This window comes from Podarcis gaigeae, assembly GCF_964106915.1.
Source record: "Podarcis gaigeae genome assembly, chromosome: 11".
In the NCBI taxonomy this organism is placed as follows: domain Eukaryota; kingdom Metazoa; phylum Chordata; class Lepidosauria; order Squamata; family Lacertidae; genus Podarcis; species Podarcis gaigeae.
Window position 1 is genome coordinate 21,161,990 of NC_139687.1, and position 26,910 is coordinate 21,188,899.

General features: G+C 40.5%; 2 protein-coding genes and 1 long non-coding RNA gene across 6 annotated transcripts in view; 2 read left to right on the plus strand and 1 right to left on the minus strand.

Moving 5' to 3' along the window:
- The window catches only part of LOC310826994, a 21,559-nt gene extending 13,685 nt beyond the window's left edge, over positions 1 to 7,874 (plus strand). For both annotated transcript variants that reach the window (XR_014556109.1, XR_014556110.1), the window contains exon 3: positions 195 to 7,874. This is a non-coding gene — a long non-coding RNA (uncharacterized lncRNA). The remainder of the gene's footprint in view (positions 1 to 194) is intronic.
- The window catches only part of AP3S1 (adaptor related protein complex 3 subunit sigma 1), a 26,339-nt gene extending 680 nt beyond the window's left edge, over positions 1 to 25,659 (minus strand). Inside the window, exons 1-6 of one of the 3 annotated variants that reach the window (XM_083702475.1) lie at positions 24,765 to 25,000; positions 19,362 to 19,453; positions 17,768 to 17,879; positions 14,527 to 14,598; positions 10,472 to 10,579; positions 7,898 to 7,939 (exon numbers count right to left, since the gene is read on the minus strand). In XM_083702475.1, the coding sequence (XP_083558601.1) occupies positions 7,904 to 7,939; positions 10,472 to 10,579; positions 14,527 to 14,598; positions 17,768 to 17,879; positions 19,362 to 19,453; positions 24,765 to 24,833 (489 nt within the window). In that variant the 5' untranslated portion in view covers positions 24,834 to 25,000 and the 3' untranslated portion in view covers positions 7,898 to 7,903. Of the gene's footprint in view, positions 1 to 7,897; positions 7,940 to 10,471; positions 10,580 to 14,526; positions 14,599 to 17,767; positions 17,880 to 19,361; positions 19,454 to 24,764; positions 25,001 to 25,537 lie in introns of those variants that run through there. The other 2 variants (XM_083702474.1, XM_083702473.1) reach the window with 2 other exon arrangements.
- ATG12 (autophagy related 12) overlaps positions 25,178 to 26,910 on the plus strand; it is a gene marked incomplete at its 5' end in the record, with an annotated part of 4,035 nt that continues 2,302 nt past the window's right edge. Inside the window, 2 exons of the mRNA XM_083702498.1 lie at positions 25,178 to 25,379; positions 26,171 to 26,307. Coding sequence (XP_083558624.1) covers positions 25,178 to 25,379; positions 26,171 to 26,307 — 339 coding nt within the window. The remainder of the gene's footprint in view (positions 25,380 to 26,170; positions 26,308 to 26,910) is intronic.

The following is a 26,910-nucleotide window of genomic DNA, read 5'->3' on the forward strand; positions in this document are numbered from 1 at the left end:
TTTTGGATTGGAATGAAATGGACTACTCTGAAGTATTTAACGAGGAAAAAAAGCAGTTCACACAAACTCTAAAACATGGTTAACACGTGCAATGGCGACTTGATGGAAAAAATTAATGTAGAGTCTGTAAAACAACAAGATTGAGGTTAATAAAAGTTAAAGCTCATGCTGTCTTTGATTTTTACTGTTTCCAGGCATTGCAGCACGCAACCTGCACCAGTGTTCTGACCCCTTCAGTTGGTGACCAATCTTGATAATCAGCCATTTTTTATTGATTTGTATTACCTCTAATATGTTTATTTCTCTTATGGCTTTAGCATTTAATCAAAGGCTGAAAACTAAAATCATATGCAAAAAATATGAAGAATCTTTACACTGATTTTATATCTAATCATTCATTTAGTAGTGCTGAATAATGAATGACCTCTATATCTTTTTTCCATTCCACCTCACTTCAAAGGCTATGGGGACGTTCCAAGAACGAAATCCAAAACACTTAAAAATCAAGAGCCTGCCTGCTACATGGCTGTTGGTCCTTCAAAAGAATATAGGCTTACACTAAATAATTGATTTTGGCAACTCAGATGCTAAATATAAACATGACTGGTCCCTCCCATCCCTGACTTATTGGGTCTTCCCTTTCCATTTGTAAGGTTTAGAGTAAAATGCTTCTGAGCCAAGACTTCTGAGTTCAACATAATTTATCTATGAAGGAAAAATCCCTGTGTTCAGAATTATTATCCACACAGAAGACAAGCAGTTACAACCGATCTTTAAACAAATAAATTAAGGATTAAAACTAAGCAACTATGTTCAGGATAGACTGTTAACATAAAGGCTGCTGCTCCCATGTGTGCAAAAGTTGTCTGTATGATTCAGAGGTTACTACTACCTGTGCCCGCCTTCTTGCAAAATATGCAAGAAATCCTCTCCATTTCTAGAAACGTCTTATATACACATTACCCACCCTGTTTAAGGGATGCAGATTTTGGAAGCTTTGCCATTATATCTGCATTGCTCCCCCAACTGCATCTTGGTATTTCAAACTAGTAAATTCAAGAGCAAGCCAGGGTTATGGAGGACTGCCAGTTACTTCAAAGAAAACTGTTAAGACTTAAATATTCAAATCACTATTGTGGTACATTGTTCTTTAAATGTACAAAATGTTTGCCAGCACAGATGAATGAATTTAATTAACCAAGCTGTTTATGTCTTGCAGTCCTGCTTTACAAGGCTAGGCTTAACTCTTGCTTTGATTCACAAATGAACATTAATACTCACATAAATTTGCCTAACTACGTTCTTGATTTTAAGGTTCCACACTCCCTTGAAGTTAATCCAGGGTAGAGAACAATTCCTTCTGGCAGAAAACTTTCCAGGCTCACACCAAGCTGTTCTGTGACGAAATACAGGCAAGCCAGCATACTTCTTGCCTGGAAGGTTGGCTTAATATTTTGCTTCATATACTAGTCTACTGCATTCTTCCTTTAGACATGGAGAAGCTGCTTACTGCACAAGCACCCTTAGTCAAGAGTTTTTGCTAGGCACTGTGGGGGCCATGAAAGAAACTTTGCCTATGTTAATTTAAATGTATAATTGCTTCTGGGATATTAAGATGGTGGGTTACTGGGGTCTCAGCAGCATTGCAGTGTGCCTAGCTGTGCTGTGAGCATTTTGTTTAAGGGTTCAGGCTTCCCATAGACTTCATTAGAGTTACCTAAAATATAGGGCTACTGTGTTTTGTCTAGTACAAGCATGTGTCCATATCAGAAGTTCACTACTTTCAAAAAGCTTGTTAAATGATCTCCAGAACCGTTATCCTCTTAATCTGCAATATTTCTAAATACAGTGGTACCTCAGGTTAAGAACTTAATTCGTCCTGGAGGTCCGTTCTTAACCTGAAGCACCACTTTAGCTAACGGGGCCTCCTGCTGCCGCTGCACAATTTATGTTCTCATCCTGAGGTTAAGTTCTTAACCTGAAGCACTATTTTTGGGTTAGTGGAGTCTGTAACCTGAAGCGTATGTAACCTGAGTATTTATACAATGAAACAAAAACTATTTCAAGCTTCAGCAATTTTTTCACAAGGAAGTATATCTGAAATGTGTTACAACCTAAATGACATATGTCAACCAAGCATGCTTGAACACAAGCCCCACTGAGTTCTATGAGTCTTATTTCTGAGTATGCTTGGGATCAGAATGGCAGCAAAGAAAAAAAAATTCCACCTGTTTCATCTTCTGCCATTAAATTCTTCCTCCAAATCCAACCTTATACCCCACTCCACTAAATACTCAATTTGGCAATAATGTTTAGTCATTACTAGTATCCCTTGCAAAAATGCATGAAAGTCACATTGCACTGCCCAAATTTAAACAGGGATGGATACAGGGGAAGACAGCGTCCCTAATGTAGTTTACCTTTAACTGACTGTCACCCAACAAAATCCAGTCAGTGCTTTTTTTAACAACTGACACTTCTGGTCTTCTCCTTCCCAACACACACTTTTACGTTCACACACTTTTAAGAGAAAGGGCTTAGCTTCCAAAATCAGGAAGCTTGAACCAGGATTTATATGTGGTTTTATTACAAAGCTGCAAAAAAGGCAGAATAATAATAAATGCTGACTTAATTGTTGAAAATACAATTAGGGCACCAAATTAGCAAAAAAAGAAATATAATACACCATAGATATTTACCGCTAAGTTAAATTCTACCAAGTTAAATATCGCTTACTCCCAAGTATGCATGCACAAAACTGCAGCCTTAGAGCAGAAGATAACTTCACATAAAAGCTCCTGCAATTTTTCAAAGTTCCTTTCAACTGAATTGGGGGCGGGAGGTTAGAAAGGCTAGAATTATTACACATGTTCACCTATTGAATCGAAATGTTTAAGACAGGTTAACTTAAGCAGGTACCATATTAGAAAACCAGGACATACCCTTGTGAACTGGCCAGAACCATGGAATCTGAATATAATCACATGAAAATATGCATAACTTCTGATAATCCCTCAAAATTCTTCCAGGGGTGTTTTTTTTGGTGTTTTTTTTTGTTATGTATTTTGTATTCTCATTTTGTATTTTTCTGCTGTGAACCACACTGGGATCTTCAAATGAAGAGCAGAATACAGATTTATTTATTTGTTTGTTTGTTTATTATATCAAAAGCAGAAGAAGTGTAGTTGTAAACAGGCTCTCTGGCAATGTTTATTTGCTCACAAGTCCTAAATCTTGTGATAGCCTCATCTAATGGCTGATTAAGCCCTGGCAAACTCATGATTTTCCACCTATAAATGGTCTAAATTAGATAACTGCTGTAACATGCATCCACTCACATGTTCTCAGCCTTGGGATTTCATGGAATCAAAAGTATGCAGATATGGCCTTAAGTAATTATTATTATTATTATTATTATTATTATTATTATTATTATTAATACCCTGCCCATATGGCTGGGTTTCCCCAGCCAATCTGGGTGGCTCCCAACAGAATTAAAAGCACAATAGAACATCAAACATTAAATGCTTCTCTAAACAGGGCTGCCTTCAGATGTCTTCTCGAAGATGTCTAAGACTGAAGATGCAGGAAACTTCAAACAGAGCAATTTTGCCTCCCAAAGTCTTGGGGACAAAGTGCCTATGAACTGAAAGTCAGGAGTAGGCAGAGCTCAATGAGTTTTTTTTAAAAAAACAACCTATTTATTAGGGAGAGGGATGGGTTAAAAATTACAGGCATTCAAAGGCCAGGTGGAACAGGAGATTAAGTTCCAAGATCAGATGCCTAGGAAATGAATATAACTTCATAAGCAGCTTTTGTAAATTTGGGTTATACAGTAGAGCTAGAATGAGCAGAGATGCTCACTGGATGTTTCGGTGCAGCACTTGATGGCATGATATCATTTGCAAGGTAGCACCATTTCTGTGCTCTGCCAAGCCTGCCAATGTCCATTACAAACACTTGACTAGTGTGTGAACTCCTCCCTTGCCCTGGGAACTCCTTCATATCCAGCCAGTTAGTTGAACTGATTTAATGTGAAAGACCCTGGCACCCCACTTCAAAACAGCATACAACAGGAAACACACATTTCTAGCTTTATGTTGGTTAACATGGCAGCTTTTTTATTCCTGTCAAACATTCCAGTATCCTTTCACCCTACTTTACTTTGAACAGAAAAAGAAAAAAAACCTCTTTTAACCAACCTGAAACTGTTGTTATTAACCTCATAAAAACACTCTTCTACACCCAAAATAATGAAGTCATTTGGGAATGTCAGTATTCATGTATACCACGACTGGCTACCATCTATTAAAGACACCAACTTTGTTTTATATGATTTCCATAAGCAGACCTTAGTGGGGAAAATATGTACATTTTGGGTTATTCCCATCCATAAATGCTGGGCAGATGCCAGAACAGACAAGACAACATATTTACCCATACACCACTATAAGAGAAGAGGACCAGGACCTTATATTTAATTTGGTGAATTGACATCTGCCAATTTAAACTAGAATGCTGGATTCAACATACATCACTTAAGCATGGGATACAGGTCACACAGTACTTCTGAGACAATGTGAACAGTTTTGGAATAATGTTTATAAATACTTGGGTGCTTTACCTAAAACACATCAAATATTGGGAACGAATTACAGAAGATGGTGGCAAACATGCATTTCTTTTTGTGAGCCCATCCAGTTCACAGAAGACAGAAGGGATGGTGTCTGTCAAAGGGAAGGGAGATTAGGAAGAGACCTGTTTATTCATCTTACCTCCTAAAGCCATTCCCGGCTCGCTCCTGGTATCAGAGCTGGAAAGGGAGTGAGCTAGAGCAATGAAGGCAGATGAGGCACAAAGAAAGGATTCAGCACCCTTCATCTGTGTGCTCCTTTTACTTGCTAAGGACAGATTGTATACCCCGACTACACATATATGTTTAAGCATTTCCACAGAGTTTCAGAAGTACAGTATGAACTTACAGACAGCTCAAATTGCAACTAACCAGGCAACACATTCCCCCAGCTGCTTTATAATCTCAAATTAAATGAGCACACAGCAGTTTGGCATTTCAGTTCTTCGTCCAAAGCCACTGGATAGACACAGAACTTAAAATACTGGCTTGTGGCTATAAACTGAGCACAGTAAAAAGGCTGAGGTGACACAATTAAGTACACTCACCCAGTTCACACAACTAGGAAAGCCATTTCCCTTTCAGCAGAAAATACAGAACTTTCAGGACACTATTTAGTAATATGGAAGTTGTGCATTTTTTTCATCTTTTGTAGCACATTACATGCGTTTAATTAACATCAAAAGTGTGTAACGATGATCACTTTAAATCTGTATTATCCCCAGAATAGGAGGATTCTATCAGCTACCTTCCAAGACTTCCTTGGAAGACATATGGACAGGTTAGCGTCCCAAGAGCTTGTGCTCATTATAAAAGGGGAGTCCTTTTATATGCACCTTTCTTGGAAATGACTCCTCCCACATGTTTGAAGCTTGGATATCACAGCTGCTGGTGTTCTGCATTAACCCTTCTTCCCAGAACAAGTATGATTCAAAGCAGCAGGGTTATGAATAGGATGGAAGGATGCACTACAGAATATAAAAGAATGGTCATGTTCTCTTCTCATGAGGTTAAATAAATGAACAGAATTAGAGAAAAAACAAAATGAAGTCTGCAAGTATATCAAAATGCCAAACAGATAGAAGACTTAGACATACTCTTGGAAATTTCAAGCACTTGGATCACAGCGATAGTAATGGATGGGCATGGTTTTTTAAAATTTTGTTTGTTTGTCATCTCCTTTAAAAATTGCCAGACCCAAAAATAAAAAACAGAACATATACAAGCAGAAAGTAAAATAGAGCAATACTACATAAAAAGAAAACACACACTAATTAAAACCCCTTTTCTTAATTGTGGAATTTTTTTTTGTGGTTTGGGGGAATTAAATCAAACTGAACTGGCTGGATTACTTATTATCTAAATTATGCTTTACAATATATAAAATTCTTCCATGATTTTGGTCACTTTTAGGTTGAATACTGTCCAACATAGCCACTTTAAGCCATTGCTCCCACCCACAGTTTAACTGAATGACACATTTACCTACTTATAACATTTTAAAATTAGCTAAGAACCAGTTCTATAGAGAATTTTCATCTCCTAAACAATTAGAACAAATATCTGAAGTTTCCTTTCAAATATAATTCTGGTACAAGTAAGATAATAGGATTTTACTTGTAACCAACAGGGTCAAGGGTCCACCTGACATTTAGTGTATACAGAACTATGATTGCAGCTTTTTTTCTTCTCTTATAAAGTCTACCCAGAAATATCTCCCTGCTGAAGCTTATTGTGTGCAGATTTCCCTTTCTGTGGAAGTTATTTCAATTCACTGAGTTCTAAAAAGAAGATTCTCATCATTTGTACATTATTACTCTGACTGGTTTTTAATTTCCACAAGTTTTGACTGCTTGAAATTTCTTTTAAATTTTTAGTTCTCAAAATCGTAAGACTCATTGAATTGCAGAGTTGGAAGGGACCCCAAGGGTCATCTAGTCCAACCCCCTGCAATGCAGGAATCATAGAATATTTATATGTAAATTAAAATAATACAAATTAGTTGCACTATGTTTGCAATATGTACCATTACAGCTCAATTCAACTGGCAGTGGGGCTATTTATTTAATTCATGCATCCATCCACAATACAGCGTGGGGTTGATTTCTGTTTCCTGAATCTCAGCTACCTTTTAAAAACACACACTTCTAAGATTCATTTTTGGCATTAGCTTGAAAATACACAAGCAGCTAATCTTGAAAGCTTCATCTGGTAGCACTTCGTCTCTAACACTATTACCTCACAAGTTAAAAATGGAAAATTCCTTCCTTGAAGCATCACACTTACTTAAGAAGAACATTCTGACCATGGATTGTGGCTTACCCACCTCCTTCCTGCTGCTGCTCCCTAAAAGTCATTCCCAAGGGTCAGACAACCCTCTAGGATAGTTCTCAATGCCACATGATGGCAAAAATCCAAGTCGCCATCTGCAAGTGTGAGCAGAAGCTCCACTAAATTCAAACCCTACCCTTGGGATTATCCATGCTTCCATACCAATAAAGTTTATTCTGCAAAACTTAAAATATTCAATTTGTATTACTGCATTTGTAACTGGGGATCAATAGTCCTTGCAAACCTTTTTTAAGCAATTGGAAGTGGTTTATGAGATGATGTGCTGCTACTCTGCCTCCTTTCAAGAGTATGAAGTCCTTGTGGCATTCTCCATGTTTAAGTGTTACATCACCAGTGATGTTAATTATAACTGAGGAAAGCCAGGGTTCCTCTTTATCCAGAATTTTAAATCAGCCCAGAACCTTAGTTTCAGATTCTCATTCAGAAGAAAGCCTAAACAGCCTTACTTAATAGCTGACCTAAGAGTTATGTTATGGTTAAATCAGATGGTAAAACCCATGCTCCAGAAGGAACAAATGGGAGCAGAGAAGAGGAAACACACAACCCTGATTTCTGCTTCTGATTGCGTAAGCAATTAGAAGCATTACGTTTGCACTAGCACAATCAGATTGCTTTGTAATGTGAGCATAAAATAATAAAGCTACATTAATAAAAAATTATAAATTCTAAAGTTGAACACTAATGAAAGGGGAAAGTAAAAATAAAAATATATGAAGTCAATGACAATCTAGTAAATACACTACAGGCAATAAAAGATGAGGGAAACTAGCACAAAAAGTAGGCTACAAAGACTAATATGGGTTTATCAACACATAATTTTTGAGTCTGGCCTAATTTAGTTATTGCCTTTGACATCATTTTGCTTTCCCTTTATTTTATAGAAGCACATTTTTTTCTGAAAATTGGCAATACCTGGATCTACCTGTCCTGTCTGGGAGACTGAAAGATAAAGGTCTGTAAAGAGAAGAATGGAAAGAACTAGAAAAGATCAGGTGGTTTGGAAAAAATGAGGAGTGACTTAAACGACCAAATTTACACCCAGCTGAACACTGCAAGTACACCACAAGTATCCCAGTTTTTATATAGGACACCTTCCATGTCACTGATAGTGCCTGACAAATCCTTATCCTAAACTCTCTTACCAAAGCCTTGAATGAAGTCTTACTAACTTTTGGAGTGAATGGCACGACTTCTGCTTCTGTGAACGGGTATCAGAAACTAACAGCTAAAATTGTTTATAGCTTGCAAAGAGAGAAGCAGAAGGTGCTGTTGTTCCATATCCTGCCCTACAAATTCAGCTGACAAACATGATCATGTTTTTAAAAATCATTGATTTCCAAGGCAATAACGCACCCATTTACTCTGGAACAGCCTTATTCACTTGCAACAAAACCATCCGGGGGAAATGGGCCGTGCAGTGGAGGCTAAACTCTCTAAAAGCTGAACAAACTTGACACTGCTTTGGATTGTCTTCCAAGTTCTGTGCTAGGAAGATTAAATCTACAGCTTCCGGAACTAATTCTGTTCACTTTTGGAAAATGAGCTTTGTACACCAATTGAGCTAAACAAATAGGTGAACTCATGACTTGGATCCAAAGAGCCGCATGCAGTGCTCTGAGCACGCGCCAGGGCTTTCCCTTCCGCCTATTCCCACTGCAATTCACACTTCCTAAAAATGCACCCAAGGGTCAGAGGACACTCTGGAATAGCATGGGGTGCTGGAGCTGGGAGGAAAAACACACACACACACACCCTGCACGCAAGCAGAAGGGGCACTTTGGATCAAAGCGAATATTTTGGATTAGTTGAAGTAGGAGTTGATATGTTAACAAATAGATCTTCAAATGAATATACCAGGTAGCTTAAAAAGGACCAATTATTCTCTCCAGAGATTACGTTGCCTTTTTTAATCCACTCTTTTAATTGGTGTTGTAACAAGAAGTGGTTCTAAGTGAAGATAAAGCCACTATTAGTTTCCATTAGTTACCTGTCAAGTTTTATACAAAAAATAGAAGCTGAGTAGATGAAACAAGGGAAATTGAGGTTAAACTTGTCCACTTCACTTAAGTGGCCTGCTTCGAGAGAATTAATTATTTGACAGTCCAAGTTACAGATCAATAATTTAAACCTCGGCTTTTGTTTTAAACTGTGCTTCAAAAAAGGATAAACAACTTATTTAGGCAACTTCTCTTGAACCATCTGTAGAAACTCAGTTCTGCATAATTTAAAGTCAGATTCTCGTTTTCACTGGTTAGATCTTTGCTGATATTCTTGCACTAGCATGGTGCCATGCATTGTTTCATGACCTACCAAATTTCTGTGCTTCTCAGCCAATGCTCTACTGCTCATGTTAAATGTACGTAAGATAGGCAAAGGGACAGAGAATGTCCAACCAGATTGCAAAAGCTATGTGAAGGGTCAATACAAACTGCTAGGAAACTCACCTCTCAATTTTATGAGCAAACTAGTTGCAAAATGAGTTTCATTTGTAGGTAACACAAGGATAATGTGTGCCATACCTGTTTACATACAAAAGACTAAGAATTGAAACTAGATGAGACATTAAATGCATGACTGAAGCTATTTGCCCTGGAAAGGAAGGGATTTGCCCTCATAGCAACTTTCCTCCTCCAGTAGTGGGGGAGTGAGGAGGAACAGCATGGGGAAAGCATTAAAGCGATGCTCTCCAGGATGGATTTTAAAAAATAATAATTAAAAAAGACCGAAATGCAGTCATTTAGCTTGACTATAGGAATTCCTGGGTTGTTTTTTTCAGTTTATGCCTTTTATATTCCCAGATCATTATTTGTGGGAAAGGCAAAATACCATATCAATTTCTAGGTGCCCATTGGTTTAACACTCTGGTTGTGTAACTCCAGACATACTGGCTTACATTGTTGGGAAGGAAACGAAATCGTTCCTAAGATGAAGTGGCGCTAGATGTCAAATTCACCAAGTTCTAGAGTGTGGAACTAGATAGCACTTCGGAATCTAGGATTAGCCATGCTAATCTGTTTCTTGCTCGAGCTTCTTTGGCCACTTTGGCCACAGTGACCCTCCAGATGAACTGGCACCAGTTCATGGTCAGAGATCATGGAAGCTGCAGTTCAGTTGCATCTGGAGGGATGGAGGTTAGCAATCTCTAGCATCACATTTTATTAACAGGTTTCATTTCTGTTTAACTTGCACACACCCTTCAATAGGGTGTTCTAAAAAAATCAACACAAAATTAAGCCTTGACTGAAGGAAGCTCAGAAATGTTTCGATTCACAGATGCCAATGGCAGATGGGAGTTCAGTAGAAGGAAAAGGGGATGTTCAGCTATTTCAGCAATCAACAAAGGCTTCAACATGCTACATACTAAATGCTTCTTTGTAACAGTACATGTAGCTAAGTATAAGGCAATACTAAACAATACATGACAGTTTCAAATCATGCAGGTTGTGTGACCATGCTCCAATTGGCTTCAATTCTTTCCATTCTTACCTCAGACTTTTCCAATTTATTTTGAGCATCAATTTGGGTGACAATTTCATTCATATTTGTCTCCAAAACCATTCCGCCCATCACCATTTCAGCCAAAATATTATGGACCTAAAAAAAAAAAGACAAAAGAAACAAAGGCAACAGATTAATCAAATATTATTGTGGAGAGGCTGGTGAAATGTGGACTGGACGAGGAAACTGTTAGGCAAATTTGTAGCTGACTGTCTAACCGAACCCAAAAAGTGCTCACTAATGGTTCCTCATCATTCTGGAAAAAAGTAGCAAATGGGTTACAATGGGGTTCTGTCCCGGGCCGTTGTTGTTCAATGACTTTATAAACAATTAGGACAAAGAAACTGAGGTGATGCTAATCAAATTTGCAGGTGACACCAAACTGGGAGGGGTAGGCATTGCCACTGATGACAGAACTGGGTTTCAGGATGACCTTGATAAGATTGGAGAACTGGGCTCAACCTAACAAAACGAATTTCAACAGAGACAAACGTATGGTTCTTCACTTAGGCAAAAAGAACCAGCTTCACAAATAGAAGAATCATAGAGGTGAAAGAGACCCTGAGGATCATCAAGTCCAACTGGCTGCAATATGCAGTTGTCCCAAAGGATATTGACAAGCTGGAACATGTGCAGAGAAGGGAACTAAAACGATAAAAGGTCTGGAAACCAAACTTTATGAGGAACAGTTGAGGTAACCGAGTATGTTTCACGTAGTAAAAAGAAGAGACTAAGAGGAGATATGATAGCCATCTTCAAACATCTAAAGGACTGTCACATGGAGGGTGGGAGCAAGCTTGTTTTCTCCTGCTCTGGAGGGTAGGACTCGAATAAATGGATTAAAGTTACAGTGGTGCCCCGCAAGACGAATGCCTCGCAAGACGAAAAACCCGCAAGACGAAAGGGTTTTTCGGTTTTTGCGTCGCTTCGCTAGACGATTTTCCCTATGGGCTTGCTTCGCAAGAAGAAAGCCCATAGGGAAATCTCCGGGGACCTCTTTTAAATGCTAGCGGTGGGGAGCAAAGCCTTTCCCCCCCCCTCCGGCCTTCAGAAGAGGTCCAGGAAGGCCGGCGGGGGCCGAAAGGCTTTGCTCCCCACCGCCAGCATTTTAAAAGCAGTCCGGGATAGCAGGGAAGCGCTTCCCGCTATCCCGGACGGCTTTTGAAGGCAGACGGGGGGGGGGAGCAAAAACTTTTGCCCCCCGCCGGCCTTCAGAAGAGGTCTCTTCTGAAGGCCGGTGGGGGGCGAAAGTCTTTGCTCCCCCCTGCCTGCCTTCCCGGGAGAGCAGAGAAACGCGCTGTGATTCTCCGCTCTCCCGGACGGCTTTTGAAGGCAGGCGGGGGGGGAGCAAAGACTTTCGCCCCCCGCCGGCCTTCAGAAGAGGTCCTGGACCTCTTCTGAAGGCCGGCGGGGGGGCGAAAGTCTTTGCTCCCCCCTGTCTGCCTTCCCGGGAGAGCAGAGAAACGCGCTGCGATTCTCCGCTCTCCCGGACGGCTTTTGAAGGCAGGCGGGGGGGAGCAAAGACTTTCGCCCTCCGCCGGCCTTCAGAAGAGGTCGGGGGACAGACTGTCCCCAGACCTGGTCTGAAGGCGGTTTCCATAGGAACGCATTGATTGATTTTCAATGCATTCCTATGGGAAACCGTGCTTCGCAAGACGAAAAACTCGCAAGACGAAAAGACTTGCGGAACGAATTAATTTCGTCTTGCGAGGCACCACTGTACAAGAAAGGAGATTCTGACTCAACATCAGGAAGAACTTTCTGACAGTAAGAGCTGTTTGACAGTGGAACAGACTCCTACAAGAGGTGGTGGACTCTCCTTCCTTGGTGGTTTTTAAGCAGAGGTTGGATGGCCATCTGTCATGCATTATCTAGTTGAGATTCCTGCATTGCAGGGGGTTAGGCTCTTAAATTCCTTTCTTCTTTGTAAAATTAGTAACATAGCAAACATTTAAGTTAGAGCTGTAACACTGGTTGCTCATAAGATGCAGCTAAAATATTATGGACTTAATCTTAACAACCCATAGAAAACGTGTGATTGCCAGATCATCCAACAGAAAACTGCACACCTCCTTTATGAGGCCCTTCAAATAAATATTGTTTGCAAGTGTTGCATAAAGATTACATATTGATGCCTATATATCCTATGTTTACCAGCTTTCCATACTGGATATTTCTTCCTCATCTATAAAAGCTTCCACATTTGCAGAACACTGTCAGCACACGTTTTTAACTCGTAACACAATGTAAAGTAGAACTGATTTTTTTAAAAATAAAATACTATCCTCCAGTTCAGGGAGCTGCCGCATTGAAAATTTTCCAGTAAAATGAGACATGGGGTCTCACAGTTGTATAGTACAAAAATATTCGAAATTAAATCATTAAAATCAAGAACCTTCAGGTGCTTTGGCTGCAGGCTAACATACATTGCATGCAGCTGAATAATTTTTTGCAGTTACCAATATTTCAGGTATTGTATCTGCTTCAAGCATTACTGTGCAACATATGCAACTACTCTGGCATTTCAAATGCAGTATAGGCAGGTCCCCATTGCAGCCTGTGCGTACTTGATACATACACCATTTTTGACACTGCAAGGGGGCAGGGCGGAACTCAATCCCTGCGTAAATGGGGAGCTGCCTGTATATAAGTTACACAGACCATTCCAGGACAATGATTTCCAGTGAGGGCTCTGTGTGCTGAAGTTGCGCAAATCAGGGTAAGTGCACTTAGTTTACATGATTTATCCCAATAGCTGTTTTTCTGCCTATTTCAAAATACCTTGGCAAGGAACAGATTTGCAGAAATCAACAAAAGAGGGAAGGCATAAGCCATTGGGGAATAAGACTTAGCCTAGGAAGCAAAGAAATATTAGATTGCTCAGAAATCACATCACTGAAAACATTTCAGCTGCAGGGTGGAAGAGGGTTTAAAAAAACGTTCTTAAAAATTGGAAGGGCAATTTTTTTCATCCTCCTTCAAACCCAGATGTAGAGACGAATTAGCAATTGTTAGTAAGGAGGAATACTTCCCATAGGAAAAAGGTGGGAGGAGCTGGCTAGTCTTCATAAACAGACATTTACTGTTCTAGTACACATCTAATTTCTTGGAAGAAGTAACAATAGCCTCAGAGGAACTATAAGAGGTGTCAAACAGTGAAGCCGGAGGGTGGGGGAAAATTCCCTATACAAGGGAGCAAGTTCAGTTCAGGCACTCAGAAAAGTTGTTTTCTAGTATCTTTAACCAACTGCCTTTCCAGTGCAAGTTATTATAAACTTGGCAGTGCAGATACAAGTCATGCTCATGTGGAAGAAATCTTGACAATCATTAAAAGCAATTTTATGTTCTTTACAGAAACTTCTAGCCTGTTGTTTCTTTCCCTAATGGAAGAATTAAGCAGCTTATTCCCTCCACTGCCTCATTCTCTCAACAAGCATCAAGCGGCTCGACAACTTGGGGGGGGGGGGGGAGAGGCGTGGGGCAAGTACTTTTAAGTTTTCAACCCACACAATTTTCTTATAATTTTTTTGTTTTCACTGCCTAAGCAATATGTTCTTCTCTGCATGGAAAATTATCTTCCCATGGACAATACACTAGCCTGAGTCATGCTTTTCTGCAGCTACCAGATAGGAAAACATCAAAAGCAACTGACAATTCTGAATTAAGTCTATATGCCAAGGGAATCAAGGAGTTTTCTGTATACCACCAGTTTTTTCTTTATAGCACAATTGTATGCATTGTTAAGTCTCAGAAGTTAAGTCTGCAGTATTTAGGGCAAGGAAACCATGTGTAGAATAGCAGTAAAATGGAGGTCAGGAGGTTTGACTTGACAAAAGCAATACTGCAAATATGTTTTCGAAAATACATGTGAATTTGACTATTCATTTCTCAGGGTATATTTATTCAGTTAAAAAGTGACTAGCTAATATAAAATGACATTTGAACAAGGAAAGGGACTGTTTACCATTCTGACAGATACAAGAATGTGATTTTCTGGTCAACAGAATACTTTGAATTCATGTTACAGCAGCTCACCACACTACCTTATCCACATGGAAAATTAAATCCAGTTCACAGACATTCTCAAAGCACTTGTCTAGCGTTTCTACGAATACCTGTGGGGAGAAAATTTGCAAGGGGTCAAAGTTTTATAGCTACTCCATCATTCCATTATGGACAAACTGTAAATGTGGAAATCAGAACACAGAAGACCATCAAGAATTATGGAGGTTTAATGTATCTGTATAACATGTAGGGTTAACACAGCGGATTCTCTTGGCAGATCCCAAGTACATTATTGAAGATCAAACTTCACTAATGTGACAGCTTGACATTCCTGTTCCTTAGTCAAATATAGCACGCTTCAAACAAATTTCACACTTTATTACTTTAAATATTTCACACTGTGTCTGTTACTATGGTCTGAAAGCTTTACTATCAAATTTTTGTGGCACAGTTTATACAGACATGCTGAAATGCTTAACCTGACAACAACAACAAAACAGATTTGAGCGTGGACTAACTGATTTAACATTTAGTCTCATCTGCCCAAAGAGACAGGCATTGCCTGAATACCGCATTAAAATTTCTAGACAGTTGCTTTATTATCTGCTAAAGCTAGAGCCATTTGCAGTATACAAGCAGCACCCTCATACTGCTTAAATTTAGGAGCTATGATGTTCTGCCACAAACACACAGTAATGCACGCAGATTAATCCATTTAAAAGGAGACAGAAACTTACTTTATTTAATTCATGACTAAGTAAGGCTATTACTAAAAGCAGCATTTATACTGACTATATACAACCAAAACATATAAAAATGTTCTGGGAAAGAGCGACAGAGTTCATTAAAGCTAGACATTTGCCTCAACTGGACTCCCAAACATAAGGGAACAATTTTAGGTAGAAAATATTTTCCCCTGAAATCACTAAATGTCTCCTAGTGGACCAGGGTGGCACTTATCAAAATGATTTTCTTCCTGCTTTCAAATATTGTCGTTTTAAATTTTGCCAGAATGTTTTAATAGTAAGAAATACAAACCTTCAGTACAAGGGGAAAGCGGTGAGGGGAAAAATGCATTATATATGCACCAAAAAGAGGAAGTTGGGGTTACCAAGCTTCAAGGTATATTACAACCAGGGCTTTCTTTCAGCCAGAACTTGCCAGAACTCAGTTCCGGCACCTCTCAGGTGAGTGCCATGGCTATTATAAGAAAACAAGGGAGGTATTTATGGTGAGTTCTGGCACCTCTATTTCTAGAAAAATAGCACTGATTTCATTCCTTTCAATTAAAACAATCTAGATAAATAGAAATGATCATATGATCCCCTAGAGTTCAGTGGAACTTTACTTCATTCTCTATTGCTATAAACTCTTATTTCTATCAGTTAAACCATCTGCACTGACAGGCTGCATGAACCATTTTTAGGAGCTACACTGTAGACCTGGAAGTAATGGGTTAAGGTTTTAGTTTTGCCCATCAACAACACTGCTCTTGCTTCCTTTCCTAGTTTACCCCCAGCTTTCAGCCTCACCAAATTTAAGCATTTTGAAGCATGATGGGAGCAGGGATATATGGCATGACGGATTAAGCCCATCCTGAGGATTATCCTAGAATGCATCTCATATATGAAAAGTCCTAGACTTGCCTTTCTAAGTAAGCACAATAGGTTACCCAGTACAGCTGCATACGGATTTTTCCTGAGAGACACCCATAAATATATAAAGTGAACAAATTTCTGAACTCAAGCTTACTGAATGGATTCTCTTTGCTAACAAAATATTAAAATTAATAAAAACATGTTTGTACAAGGTTACATAGCATCATAACATGAGCAGACTGGGGCTTTTTTTTCGGGGGAGGGTTGTTGGGCAGGGTTGCTGCTGTTCTTTTTGTATCTTTATTTTAGATTTTGTTGTGATTTATGTGAAGATTATTCAGTTTGGTTTTGTATTTTTATATGTTTTATTTATTGTTTATGACTACTTTTGTTATGTTCTAGTTATTCTTATTAAATTTCTATACTGACCTTCATCCAAAGATCACAGGGTGGTTTACAATGTCAGAACACAAAAATACATACCATAACGACCAAAAGATCCCTAACATCCTGCCCCAAACACACAGTTTAAAAGACCATAGATTGTTTAGTAAGTCCAAGACCTGGGAATGTTTTTGCTTGGTACCTAAAGATATGTAATGAAGGCGCCAGGCAAGCCTCCCTGCGTATGTATTACAACCAAAATTTCCAGAGTCATTTCAAACTTTCAAACTTGGACAATGAGTGCCACACTACAGCTAGCCTTTTGTTTTGCTGTGGTAGGACACCCTCTTGTGGAACAAAATGGAATGCACCCCTTCTTTAACTAATTAAAATTAAGCATAAAAAGTGGCATTTTAGCCTGGTAACAGCTCTGCAGGCTGAAAACAGGCTTGCAAACAGTGAGCAATATAGCATTTACTTGTTTTCCATGTCCTCCCACTGTAGCCACATCACCAGAATGGTCCTGACTTAGATTGTATTTATCAAAACGTAGCCCTGTTAAACAGTCACATCCTGTACTGCTGACTTCTTATATATCTAACACATTTCTAAAGAATAAGCATGCAGCACAATTCTATATATGTTTATTCAAAAGTACATTCCACTAAGTTCAGTAGGCCTTACTCCCAAGCATACACACAGTTGCCTTAGGAATAGGTTTGAGAAGTTACAAAAACACACACCACTTGATTACCACAGATTAGGTATGTACACAAAATGAATAGCAAGAGAAACACTTTCAGAAATTATTATTTTTGCATATCATGAAAACCTAGTGCCTCATTTCCAGGGGAAATATATTTTATTTTCCAAGCTGTTGTTACATGCAGGCAATATTTTGTTCTAAGAGTGGTTCTCCAGAGCCAATCCAATCCAAGTGAGCTTCTGTTCAAAGTAAGAAACCTAGCTCCCAATCAGCTTCCTAGCACCAATACTGGAAGCAAAACATACAATAGTGTGGCCACTGTTAATAATTTCCTCCCCATACAAGTATTAATACTTAGTATTGAGAAATATTGTCAGTATTATTATATAGAGGCATGTCAAGCCTTACAGGCAAGCAAATACACAGGTCAGTTTAGACAATAGTTCACCCAAAATAATTTTAGCGGAATAAACACTTATCTCATTACCTTACATCTAATGATGGACATTGTAAATTTATTTCTTTATTAGTAGATAAAATAAAGAAAAACAACAGGACAAAAACATACAAAATCCTCTATAAATTACTTACTTGTATTAAATCTAAAATGCCAAGTTCACTTTCTGAAGAATCAACACAGAAGACAAAGTACAATGTGGCATAATGTCGGTATATCAATTTGTTGTCAGATCCACCTATTAATCTAAAACAAAACAAGATAAACATTAACAATTAACTCCAACATTCCAAGTTGCATTTGTTAGCAGCTACAACATTTTTTAAAATAGCAGGTATAATTGGGGACCTCTCCCCCTAGTGGTGCAGCAATAAAACTGCTAGCACACTGCAAAGCTTAACCAGGGTCCAGTATGGTCCCAAATTTGATAGGGAACTGTGTCGAGACTGTGTGTGTTCTGCATTGCAGGGGGTTGGACTAGATGACCCTTGAGATCCCTTCCAATTCTATGATACCTGCAAGACTGCCTTACTCCATATATGGCCACTCAGCCACTTCAATCTGGAAAACTAGCGCTGTTACAAATGCCACATAACACTCATTCTGCACTTATAAGAAATCTGTATTTTAGTGTGGCAGCACCCACACTTTGGAAGTCCCTGCTTGTTGACATGGGGCAAGTATATTCCCTGTAGTCTTTTCAACACCTGCTACAAACATTTTACTTTAGGCAAGCCTACCCAGACATGCATCCATGTCATGTGTTTTAATCTGGTTTTAGCTTGCTGATGAGTTTAATTATTTTTTGCATGTTTTGAATATTTGTTCTTGATTTCTTTTACTGATAATTGTATTGGGTATTTTGGTAAACCACTCTGATGGTTATATTACAATCAAGCAGTACATACATGTTGTCAAATAAATAATACACATTAAAGTCAAAACCATTTAAATCAGTAGGCTTCTCATAATAAAGACTCTATCATATAAAATGTATAAACATTGTAATGTACAATATAACAGATAATGTACAAACATCGACCTACACTGGTACTGAAAAGGGTAACTACCCAAATGAACAACAACGCCAGATAAGAATGTATATATGCCTTCTTCTAAAGCTGGTTTTGCCAGTTCAGGCAAAACAGAAAGCTACAGCTAAGTAGAGACTTACTGGATTACTTTGGGCATATGCAAATGGACAGGCAAACAAAAGGACCATTCATATCTCAGTGTATTAAGCTGAGAGTGGTGGTCCTAATGCAATAACATGTGCTTGCTAACAAAGTAAGGGAACTTGAATCCTAGAAGATCTGCACCTGGGTTTAGCCGGCTAATCAAAGCCATCTCCCAGAGTGTGGCAGTTGTTGCATGCTGACAGCTTCTAGGAATCACAGGTGAGAGCTGAGTGCAAGATGGGGACCAAAGGTGGAGAAACTGCCCCAGAAGGAGCACATGTACCCCACAAGAGGCATTACCCTTCTTCTAACACTCCATACAACCCTGACACCAGTGACAATTCTGGCCACCATCAAATAAGTAAGCATCACAGCAGAATATGCACATTGTCTTCCAAGCCTAAACATTTTACAGGAAATGTCATAGGTTTTGATGTTGGACTTGTACAAAATCAAAATAACGTTGATATGCCAAGTCTTCAAAGTGGAACACTTTTCACCACCTTCATATTTTATTTTAACAACTGTGAATACAATTCACGATACTTACAAGCCACCTTCTAGGAAATTACAGACATTTTCATCGCGTTTTGAGACTAAATGAAATGTTTCTCTGATAATTTGTTGCTGTGTATCTTCACTCTGGGGAGGAAAAGAGACTTGGGTAGTTAAACAATCTATATTTCTAAATACAGTTGGATAACATAAGCACTGCTCCATCCCTATCCAGTACTATGTTCTCTAAGTAACAATTTTGGTGCAACATTTTAGGAGGGATATATAATGTATATACACACCCACACACACGCAAACACACCCTTGGTACTGTTCCATACCGCACATTGTTTCAGAAATAGACAAAATATCAACATACAGAAATATCTCCCTCCTAGTGCAAGAGAAAATAAGTTATTATTCTGAATGGGTAATACAGAAATGCTGAAACTGATTTCTTCGGGGGGGGGGGGATTCAACTAGCTTCTCCGATTTTGCTTTGTGGCAAGAGTAGCATTTAAACTAAATTATTTATTACACACAAACTGATCCAATTCCAGTAAATCACTACATTAAAACTAGTATATTTTGCACAGCCACATTTTTTCCATTTCTAATTCATTATCAGAGTTTTGTGGCACCTTATGAACTGACTAATTTATTATAACATCAACTTTCAATAAATTTGTTTGTCTAAGGTGCCACAAAACTCTTAAGATTGTTAAACGCTACCACAGCCATCCCTCTAGTTTAACTCTCAAAGCTGAGTGACTACCTAAACAGAGATTCATCCTCTGAAGCATAGTCAAATCATCATGTCAAGCAAGATGCTGTGCACAAAGACAGACACAAACATCAGATTTGTACCTAGCCCCTTAAACTTTCACAAGGTGCAGTTAAAAATCCTTCTTGGCAAGTTTTTTGCACTTACTTCACCTAAGCTGTTCTGTAACTCTACCACATTACAATATTTCTATATTAGCACAACACAAGAAACGAGCTTTGCTTATGCAAATAAATACCTTTTTGCAGTATTTAAAAGTGACAAAAAAAATAAGAACTTTCGGAGTTACTAAGGATGGTGGCTCTGCAATTTTTATACAGCATGGTTCTCATCCTATCCTTCTCCCCTCTGACAATCACCAAGTAAAGGAACCAACTCAGAGTCACTTTGGGTTGACATGTAACAACTTTTCTACAAGTACACTTCTTTGTATTAAAAAAACCCCGGGCAAATACACCATCATGAATAGCAAATGTACATGAGTTTCAATGTGCAAACACAGCACAAACAGAATGACCACAAGTACAAAACAGACTTAAGGATACTCAAAATTTTCTGATTGGAAATGGTAGCACCATGTTTCCTCTTGTCATACGGAAAGCAATCTTTAAAAGTGACATACCCTACACATTTCTGTCCTGCTAACAAACATCCAGTTTTTAGTACCTTTTCCGTCTGTGTGTATTTAATAGTGCCAAACACTACAAACTTTGAATTCCTAACCGTTCAGGATCAATACCAACCATAACCCCAAAGCCTGTCTGAGTATCACATGTCACTAATTAGAAGGAAGCATCAGCTAACAGGCAACATAAGAACTCTTCTGCATCAAACAATAATCACCTGCTTCTCATCTTACCCACTAAAATACCGTTAGAGCTGCCATCCTCCTACCCATCCCGCTCAGCCCAATGTGCTGAAATACAGCAAAACAACCTCCTGTGCCACCAACATTTATCTTTCTTCACCATTACTATTCAATCTCCCACTGTTGTTGCTGCTGTAGTTGGCATCTGTCTTGTCTCAAGAGACAATAGAGTTCGCCTTCGGGGGCAAAGTCAAACCGCTGGGTAGCAGCACTGAAGTGATCCCCCAGGGCAGGGGTCTGCAACCTTTAAGACAAAAAGAGCCACTTGGACCCGTTTCCGAAGAAAAACAACAACTGGGAGCCGCAAAAACATTGCAACATTTAAAACAAATATAACGCTGTATATATGCCACCTAACCCCCACAAGGAGAATGCTGCGCATGTGACCAAATAGCGAGGACTTACTTTGCTAGAGACAAGCCCTGACGCTACCACAAGCCTCCCTCTCTTCGCGCCGCCCAGCCTCCCAAGAAAAAACCCCCACTTCAAACGGTCACAAAGCACAAATTCCACGCGACCGCGACTTGCTATGCCCAATAATCAATGCCCAAAATGCCATAGAAAATTAATCAGGGCCCCAGTGTACCATAAATCATAATCAGTGCCTGATGTAAATAATAATTAATAATGAGGGCCCAATGTCATCCTCGTCATTATAAAAATAATCCCTCTCTTCGCGCCGCCCAGCCTCCCAAGAAAAAACCCCCACCTCAAACAGTCACAAAGCACAAATTCCACGCGACCGCGACTTGCTATGCCCAATAATCAATGCCCAAAATGCCATAGAAAATTAATCAGGGCCCCAGTGTACCATAAATCATAATCAGTGCCTGATGTAAATAATAATTAATAATGAGGGTCCAATGTCATCCTCATCATTATAAAAATACCTTTTTTGACACTTTTTATTATTTCTGTGTTTGACCCCTCAGAATTACTCCTCCTCATAGAAATAAACATTACATTAACAAGTTACCTTTTTTTGAGTGTGTGTTCTTCACTCCCCTTCAAAACAGTGACCAGTGTATATGCCTCCTTTCAATGCAGCCTGCTTGCAAAGGCGGGACGACAAAGTTTTTTTTATTTTTTATTATTTATTTATTTTATCTTATTTTGAATATTATTATTATTATATATATATATATATAATGCGTTCAACTGTTTTTTAAACAGAAGGGGTGGGCACTGTAGGCAGGGGGCAGTAACTGCCCTTGCTCCTGATCAAGCAAATAAATTTAAAGTAACCACTAAATAAAATGAGTTGGCCTAATGAACCAACTTCCAATTAATTTAAACGGAATTAAGTAATTAAATTGGCCTGCAATAATAAATACTGTTTCTTAATTAACTAACCAAAGGACTTAAATCAACCAAATGAATCTAATCAATTAAATTAAATTGATATACAATCAGAATCCAGCAGCAATTGATCTGCCCTTTCTCTTAGTCAACCAAAATGAATTTAAAGTTCCAACCAAATGAATTAAATTACCAAAATGAATCCACACTCGATAAGTTTAAATACAATTGGAATCAAGCAATAAGTTGACTACTGCAAGCACTTATTAAAGCAATCAAATTAATTATATTTCAGGGTTGCATATATATCCTTGGAGCGCTAAAGCCCTAATTAAAGCGCTTTAATATAATAACACTCAGAGTCAAACCTCTATGAGCTCTTAAAATGCTTAACTTAAATAACTTGTTCTCTTCCAATCCACCAATTGAGCTATATTGTCACTTATAAAGCCTGAGTATCCAATTCCCACAACAGAGTGCCTCACCTAAAATGGCCGCCGGGCCAAACCACGTGGTTAGCTCAAAATGGCGACCGCAACTTCCTGGTTACCAAGCAACACAGCTATCAACTTCCTGTCCCTGGCTGCCAGCGGCGCTCTGCTGGAGGGGCGCCCGAGATTATTGGAGGGCGCCCTGCTGGGCGCTCTGCTGGAGGGGCGCCCGAGGGACTGATCCAATCATAAGCGGCTTTTTGCGTGTTTCCGCCCAGAAAATGCGCCTCCTCCCCTCGCCTCCGCCCCGGAGCCGCAGCAAAGGAGTTAAAGAGCCGCATGCGGCTCTGGAGCCGCAGGTTGCCGACCCCCGCCCCAGGGGCACAAGCCTGGACAGTGTGTATGGAGGTTCTGGGTCACCCATATAACAAGACTCCCCTCTCTCGGCCTCTCTGATGTGGTCCAAAGGAAAGCAGAGCAATACAAAGGACTTGTGTTTGGCCTCTGGAGTGCCTGCGGATCCATGGGCAACAGCTATGGAACATTCCTTGCCTCTTCAGTCCTGCAATATGGCTACGAGGTGGATTGCTGTTTCCCTTACATGGACTAAGACTAGTCTTGATATGCAGAACTGAAAAGCATAGGTGGAGCTCATTTTAGGGACAACACTGTCCCCGGTACCATCTAATATCTAAATGAAACCACTGGTTGGGTTGTTCATGGTGGGCAGTTGCAACTCTGGTGATGGCAATGTCTGTTTTGCACAGGACATTAGGAGAGGAGTCAGGGTGAAACTAGGCTTTATTTCACCCGGGTCAAAGACCTATCTTGGCACCCCCATGCACATTTGTGTACACACACAGGCTGGGAGCCTCAATGGCACCCCTCTGGAGACTTTACTAGGGGCAAAAAAAACCCAGTTAGCCCCCCTCCCCTCCATAGCTAAGGCACTGGGAGGGTTGTTACCTCTAGTGGGTGACACATCATGCTCTTATATCTGCATTAAAAAGAAGGCACTTGTCACAGACCTGGAGAGCCACTGCTGTCGTCACGAGCCAGATGACCCGGTGGCCTAACTTCTCACAAGGCATGCTTGCGATGGTGGGTTATTACGAGCCAGTAATTCTTCAGCCCCTGGAGGCCAGGATATGGTCGGCAGGTGATGCAGAGCACAGGAGCCAACTCATAGGGACTGAGGCCCCTTCGCAACCTACCCCCCAAGTGGATGAGCATTGCCATTCCAATGGTGTGTGTGTGCCACGTCATATGAGGCAGGGATTACCTGCTCACCCCCACCTCCCCATTATCTTATTCAAGTTGGCAGCGTGGCTTGAAAGGGCCAGTGCCAACACCGGGGGGGGGGGGGGAGAGGAAATGCCAAGAAGAGAGTGAGAGAACCAGGGCCGGATTTAGGTTTGATGAGGCCCTAAGCTACTGAAGGTAATGGGGCCCTTTGTATGTCCAGCTGTCCTATATCAACAACAAATTGTCGCTGCTTTTTGTGTTGAATATATGCTATATGGTAATTTATGGACCTAATAAGTATCTAAACCGCACATAACAAAATATGTATTTTATCAAAGTAATTGATATAGAAATGAGCAAACCAGTGACATTTTAGGGAGCAAGTTAGCAGGCGGGGCCCATTACTTACACCATAGGAGCCTACACAACACAAACCACTGTTGCTGTATGTAGGTTTTATTTTATTTGATTTTTATCTTATATTTTGGAAATGTACATCCAGGTTTTTTTCCTTTAATTTTTTGGGGGGGAGGCAAGAGAGTGGGGCACTAAGCTATAGTTTGTTTAGCTTAAATCCGGCACAGAGAACATGTGCAGAGTGCTTTCCCTGAAAGTAAGCCATAGGGGAAGAGAGGAATATATGTCTCTCTGGACTGGAGCCGCCAGAGCGAAGGGCGCCTCCTGAGGGAAGAGGGCACCTGCCTCGCGGCGCCAAGGGAACCGACGGCGCCCCACCCCATTCGCAAGGAGCTCCGCCGCCGCCACACAGCCACGCCACCGCGTCCGGCCCGCTCGCCCGCCCCTTCCTCTCCTCTCCTCGCCCCCACTCACATAGCGCTGGTAGAACTTGGAGAGACGCGGCTTGCCGTGGTTGTTGAATATCAGGATGGCTTTAATCATGGTGAGGAAGGAGCAGCAGCTGCTGCTGAGGAGCCGCAGGAGAGAGGCAGGTGGGGGGGGAGAGGCGGTCTGCGCCTCCCCCAGTCCGAGGCCCGCGACTCCGGCCCCCTATAAACTCGCCTCTACCGAAAGACACCACAGGCGCTAGAACCGCTCCTCGCTCATGTGACGAGATTAGAAGGGGCAAGGGGACGGGGAAGAGAAACGGTCATCTGACTGACGCGAAGTACGAGGACGGAAGCGCGCGAGGGACAAAACGACGGCGGCGGCGCGGTCACGTGCCCCCGGCAGGAGCCTATGAAAGCGAGCGCCGCTGGGGCTGCTGCTTCCGCTGTTTCGTTGCTATGTCGGAGCTGGGCGAAGAGCAGGAGCAGCCCGGTGCTGCCGCCGCCGCCCCTTTCCCACCTCAGGAGGGCGGCCGGGGTGAAGGGGGCGAAGATGCCCCGGAGGGCGGGGCCGGGCCTACGTTGGGGGTGCTGGAGTCGGCTCCCGCTTCGGCCGTTTCCCCGGTGACCGAGGAACCTGCGGGAGACGCCAGGAAGAAAAGTAAACGGGCGGGTCGCGAAAGGGCCGACGCCCCGAAAGGGAGGGAGGGAGGGTCGTATTGGTCGCCCGAGGCAGGTATCGCAGGCCTCCCAGAACGGCTGAGGGCTCACGCTGTGCTGTCAAGTTTCTGAAAGGTCCCGATCCGTTGTCCCGCTTACCTGCCAGTTGTGCTTCCGTTGATCTTGCTCTGCACCCCAGGCCTCCATGAATCAAATGATTTCTTCTGGTTCCCCACCAATAAATGGCACCCGTATTAATAAATATTATTGTATATATACGTGGATGTAGCCAGGATTGGGAGCTGCCCATTGTGGCTGGGGAAACCCAGCCAGATGGGCGGGGTATAAATAATAAATTATTATTAGAATTTTAGTTACGTTAGCGGTGGGCAGGACACCCACCTCCCTCTGGCTCTGTCTAGCAGATTCAGACGGAAACGTCTCAACAATAGTTGTTTTAAATTACTTTCTTTTGACCCCATATGTTCAGAAAAATCTCAAAATCTTTACAATTTCTACTTTTAGTTAAGTCTTTTTATTTATTTACTTGCTTTGGGGACACAGCTTTTCTCCCCAGCTGCACCCATGTATGTATATCCTGCTGTACCTCAAGGGCTCAGCAGCAGTATATTAAGTATATAAATTCTACAATTATAAGATTTTTGCAAATTATTCTGTTGCATTTCTCCTTATCTGTTTCCTACATTTTATTGATTTTCTTTCAGTATATTTCAGTGACATATTCTGCTGTGTTTCTATTTGTTCTCATTTGCAATGTTCTCTGCTTTCTAGTTGATGTTTTGCTCAAGGCTGTTGGGGATACCCCTATAATGAAAACCAAGAAATGGGCAGTAGAGAGAACCCGCACAATCCAAGCCCTTATTGACTTCATCAAAAAGTTTCTCAAACTAGTGGCCTCAGAACAGCTGGTATGTGATGACCTCACTTCCCTATTTAGGAATATAAGAGCCATCGGTAAGAGCTGAATCAGAGTAGGATGCTGCTGGGAAGCTTACAAGTAGGAATTGAAGGCACCAAATATTCCCTCTAGTTTGTCCCCACCTATCTCCAAAATATATACTTGATGAGTTCAGAGTCCCCAAATCTATTTGGAAGTTTACTACCATGCACATGGGTAAGCTTTTCCAAGGTTATTTCTCATAGTAGTAGAATAATGGCTTTAGATATTTTGAATTACCTCTATCGGTTTCATTAAATCTAGGCAGAGCTGAGATCCTGAGTGGATGTAACTTGAAACTAAATGTAATGTGGGCATCTTCAAGTGAATGATTGAGGTTCCAGGTATATATTTATGCTGTTGTCAAAAATGACAAAAGACAGAGAAATATAGAAGCTATTAAACTTAAAACTATGAAAAAATAGATGTTAGATGAAATGGTTGTATGGGTGCAAAAGTAGCCACATGTTATATACTGGCAGTGGTTTTAGTTCACAAATGCTAACCCAGTTCTGAAATTATTGTTGTGTTGAAACTGAATATTTTAATATTGAATCACTACTCACAATGTTTG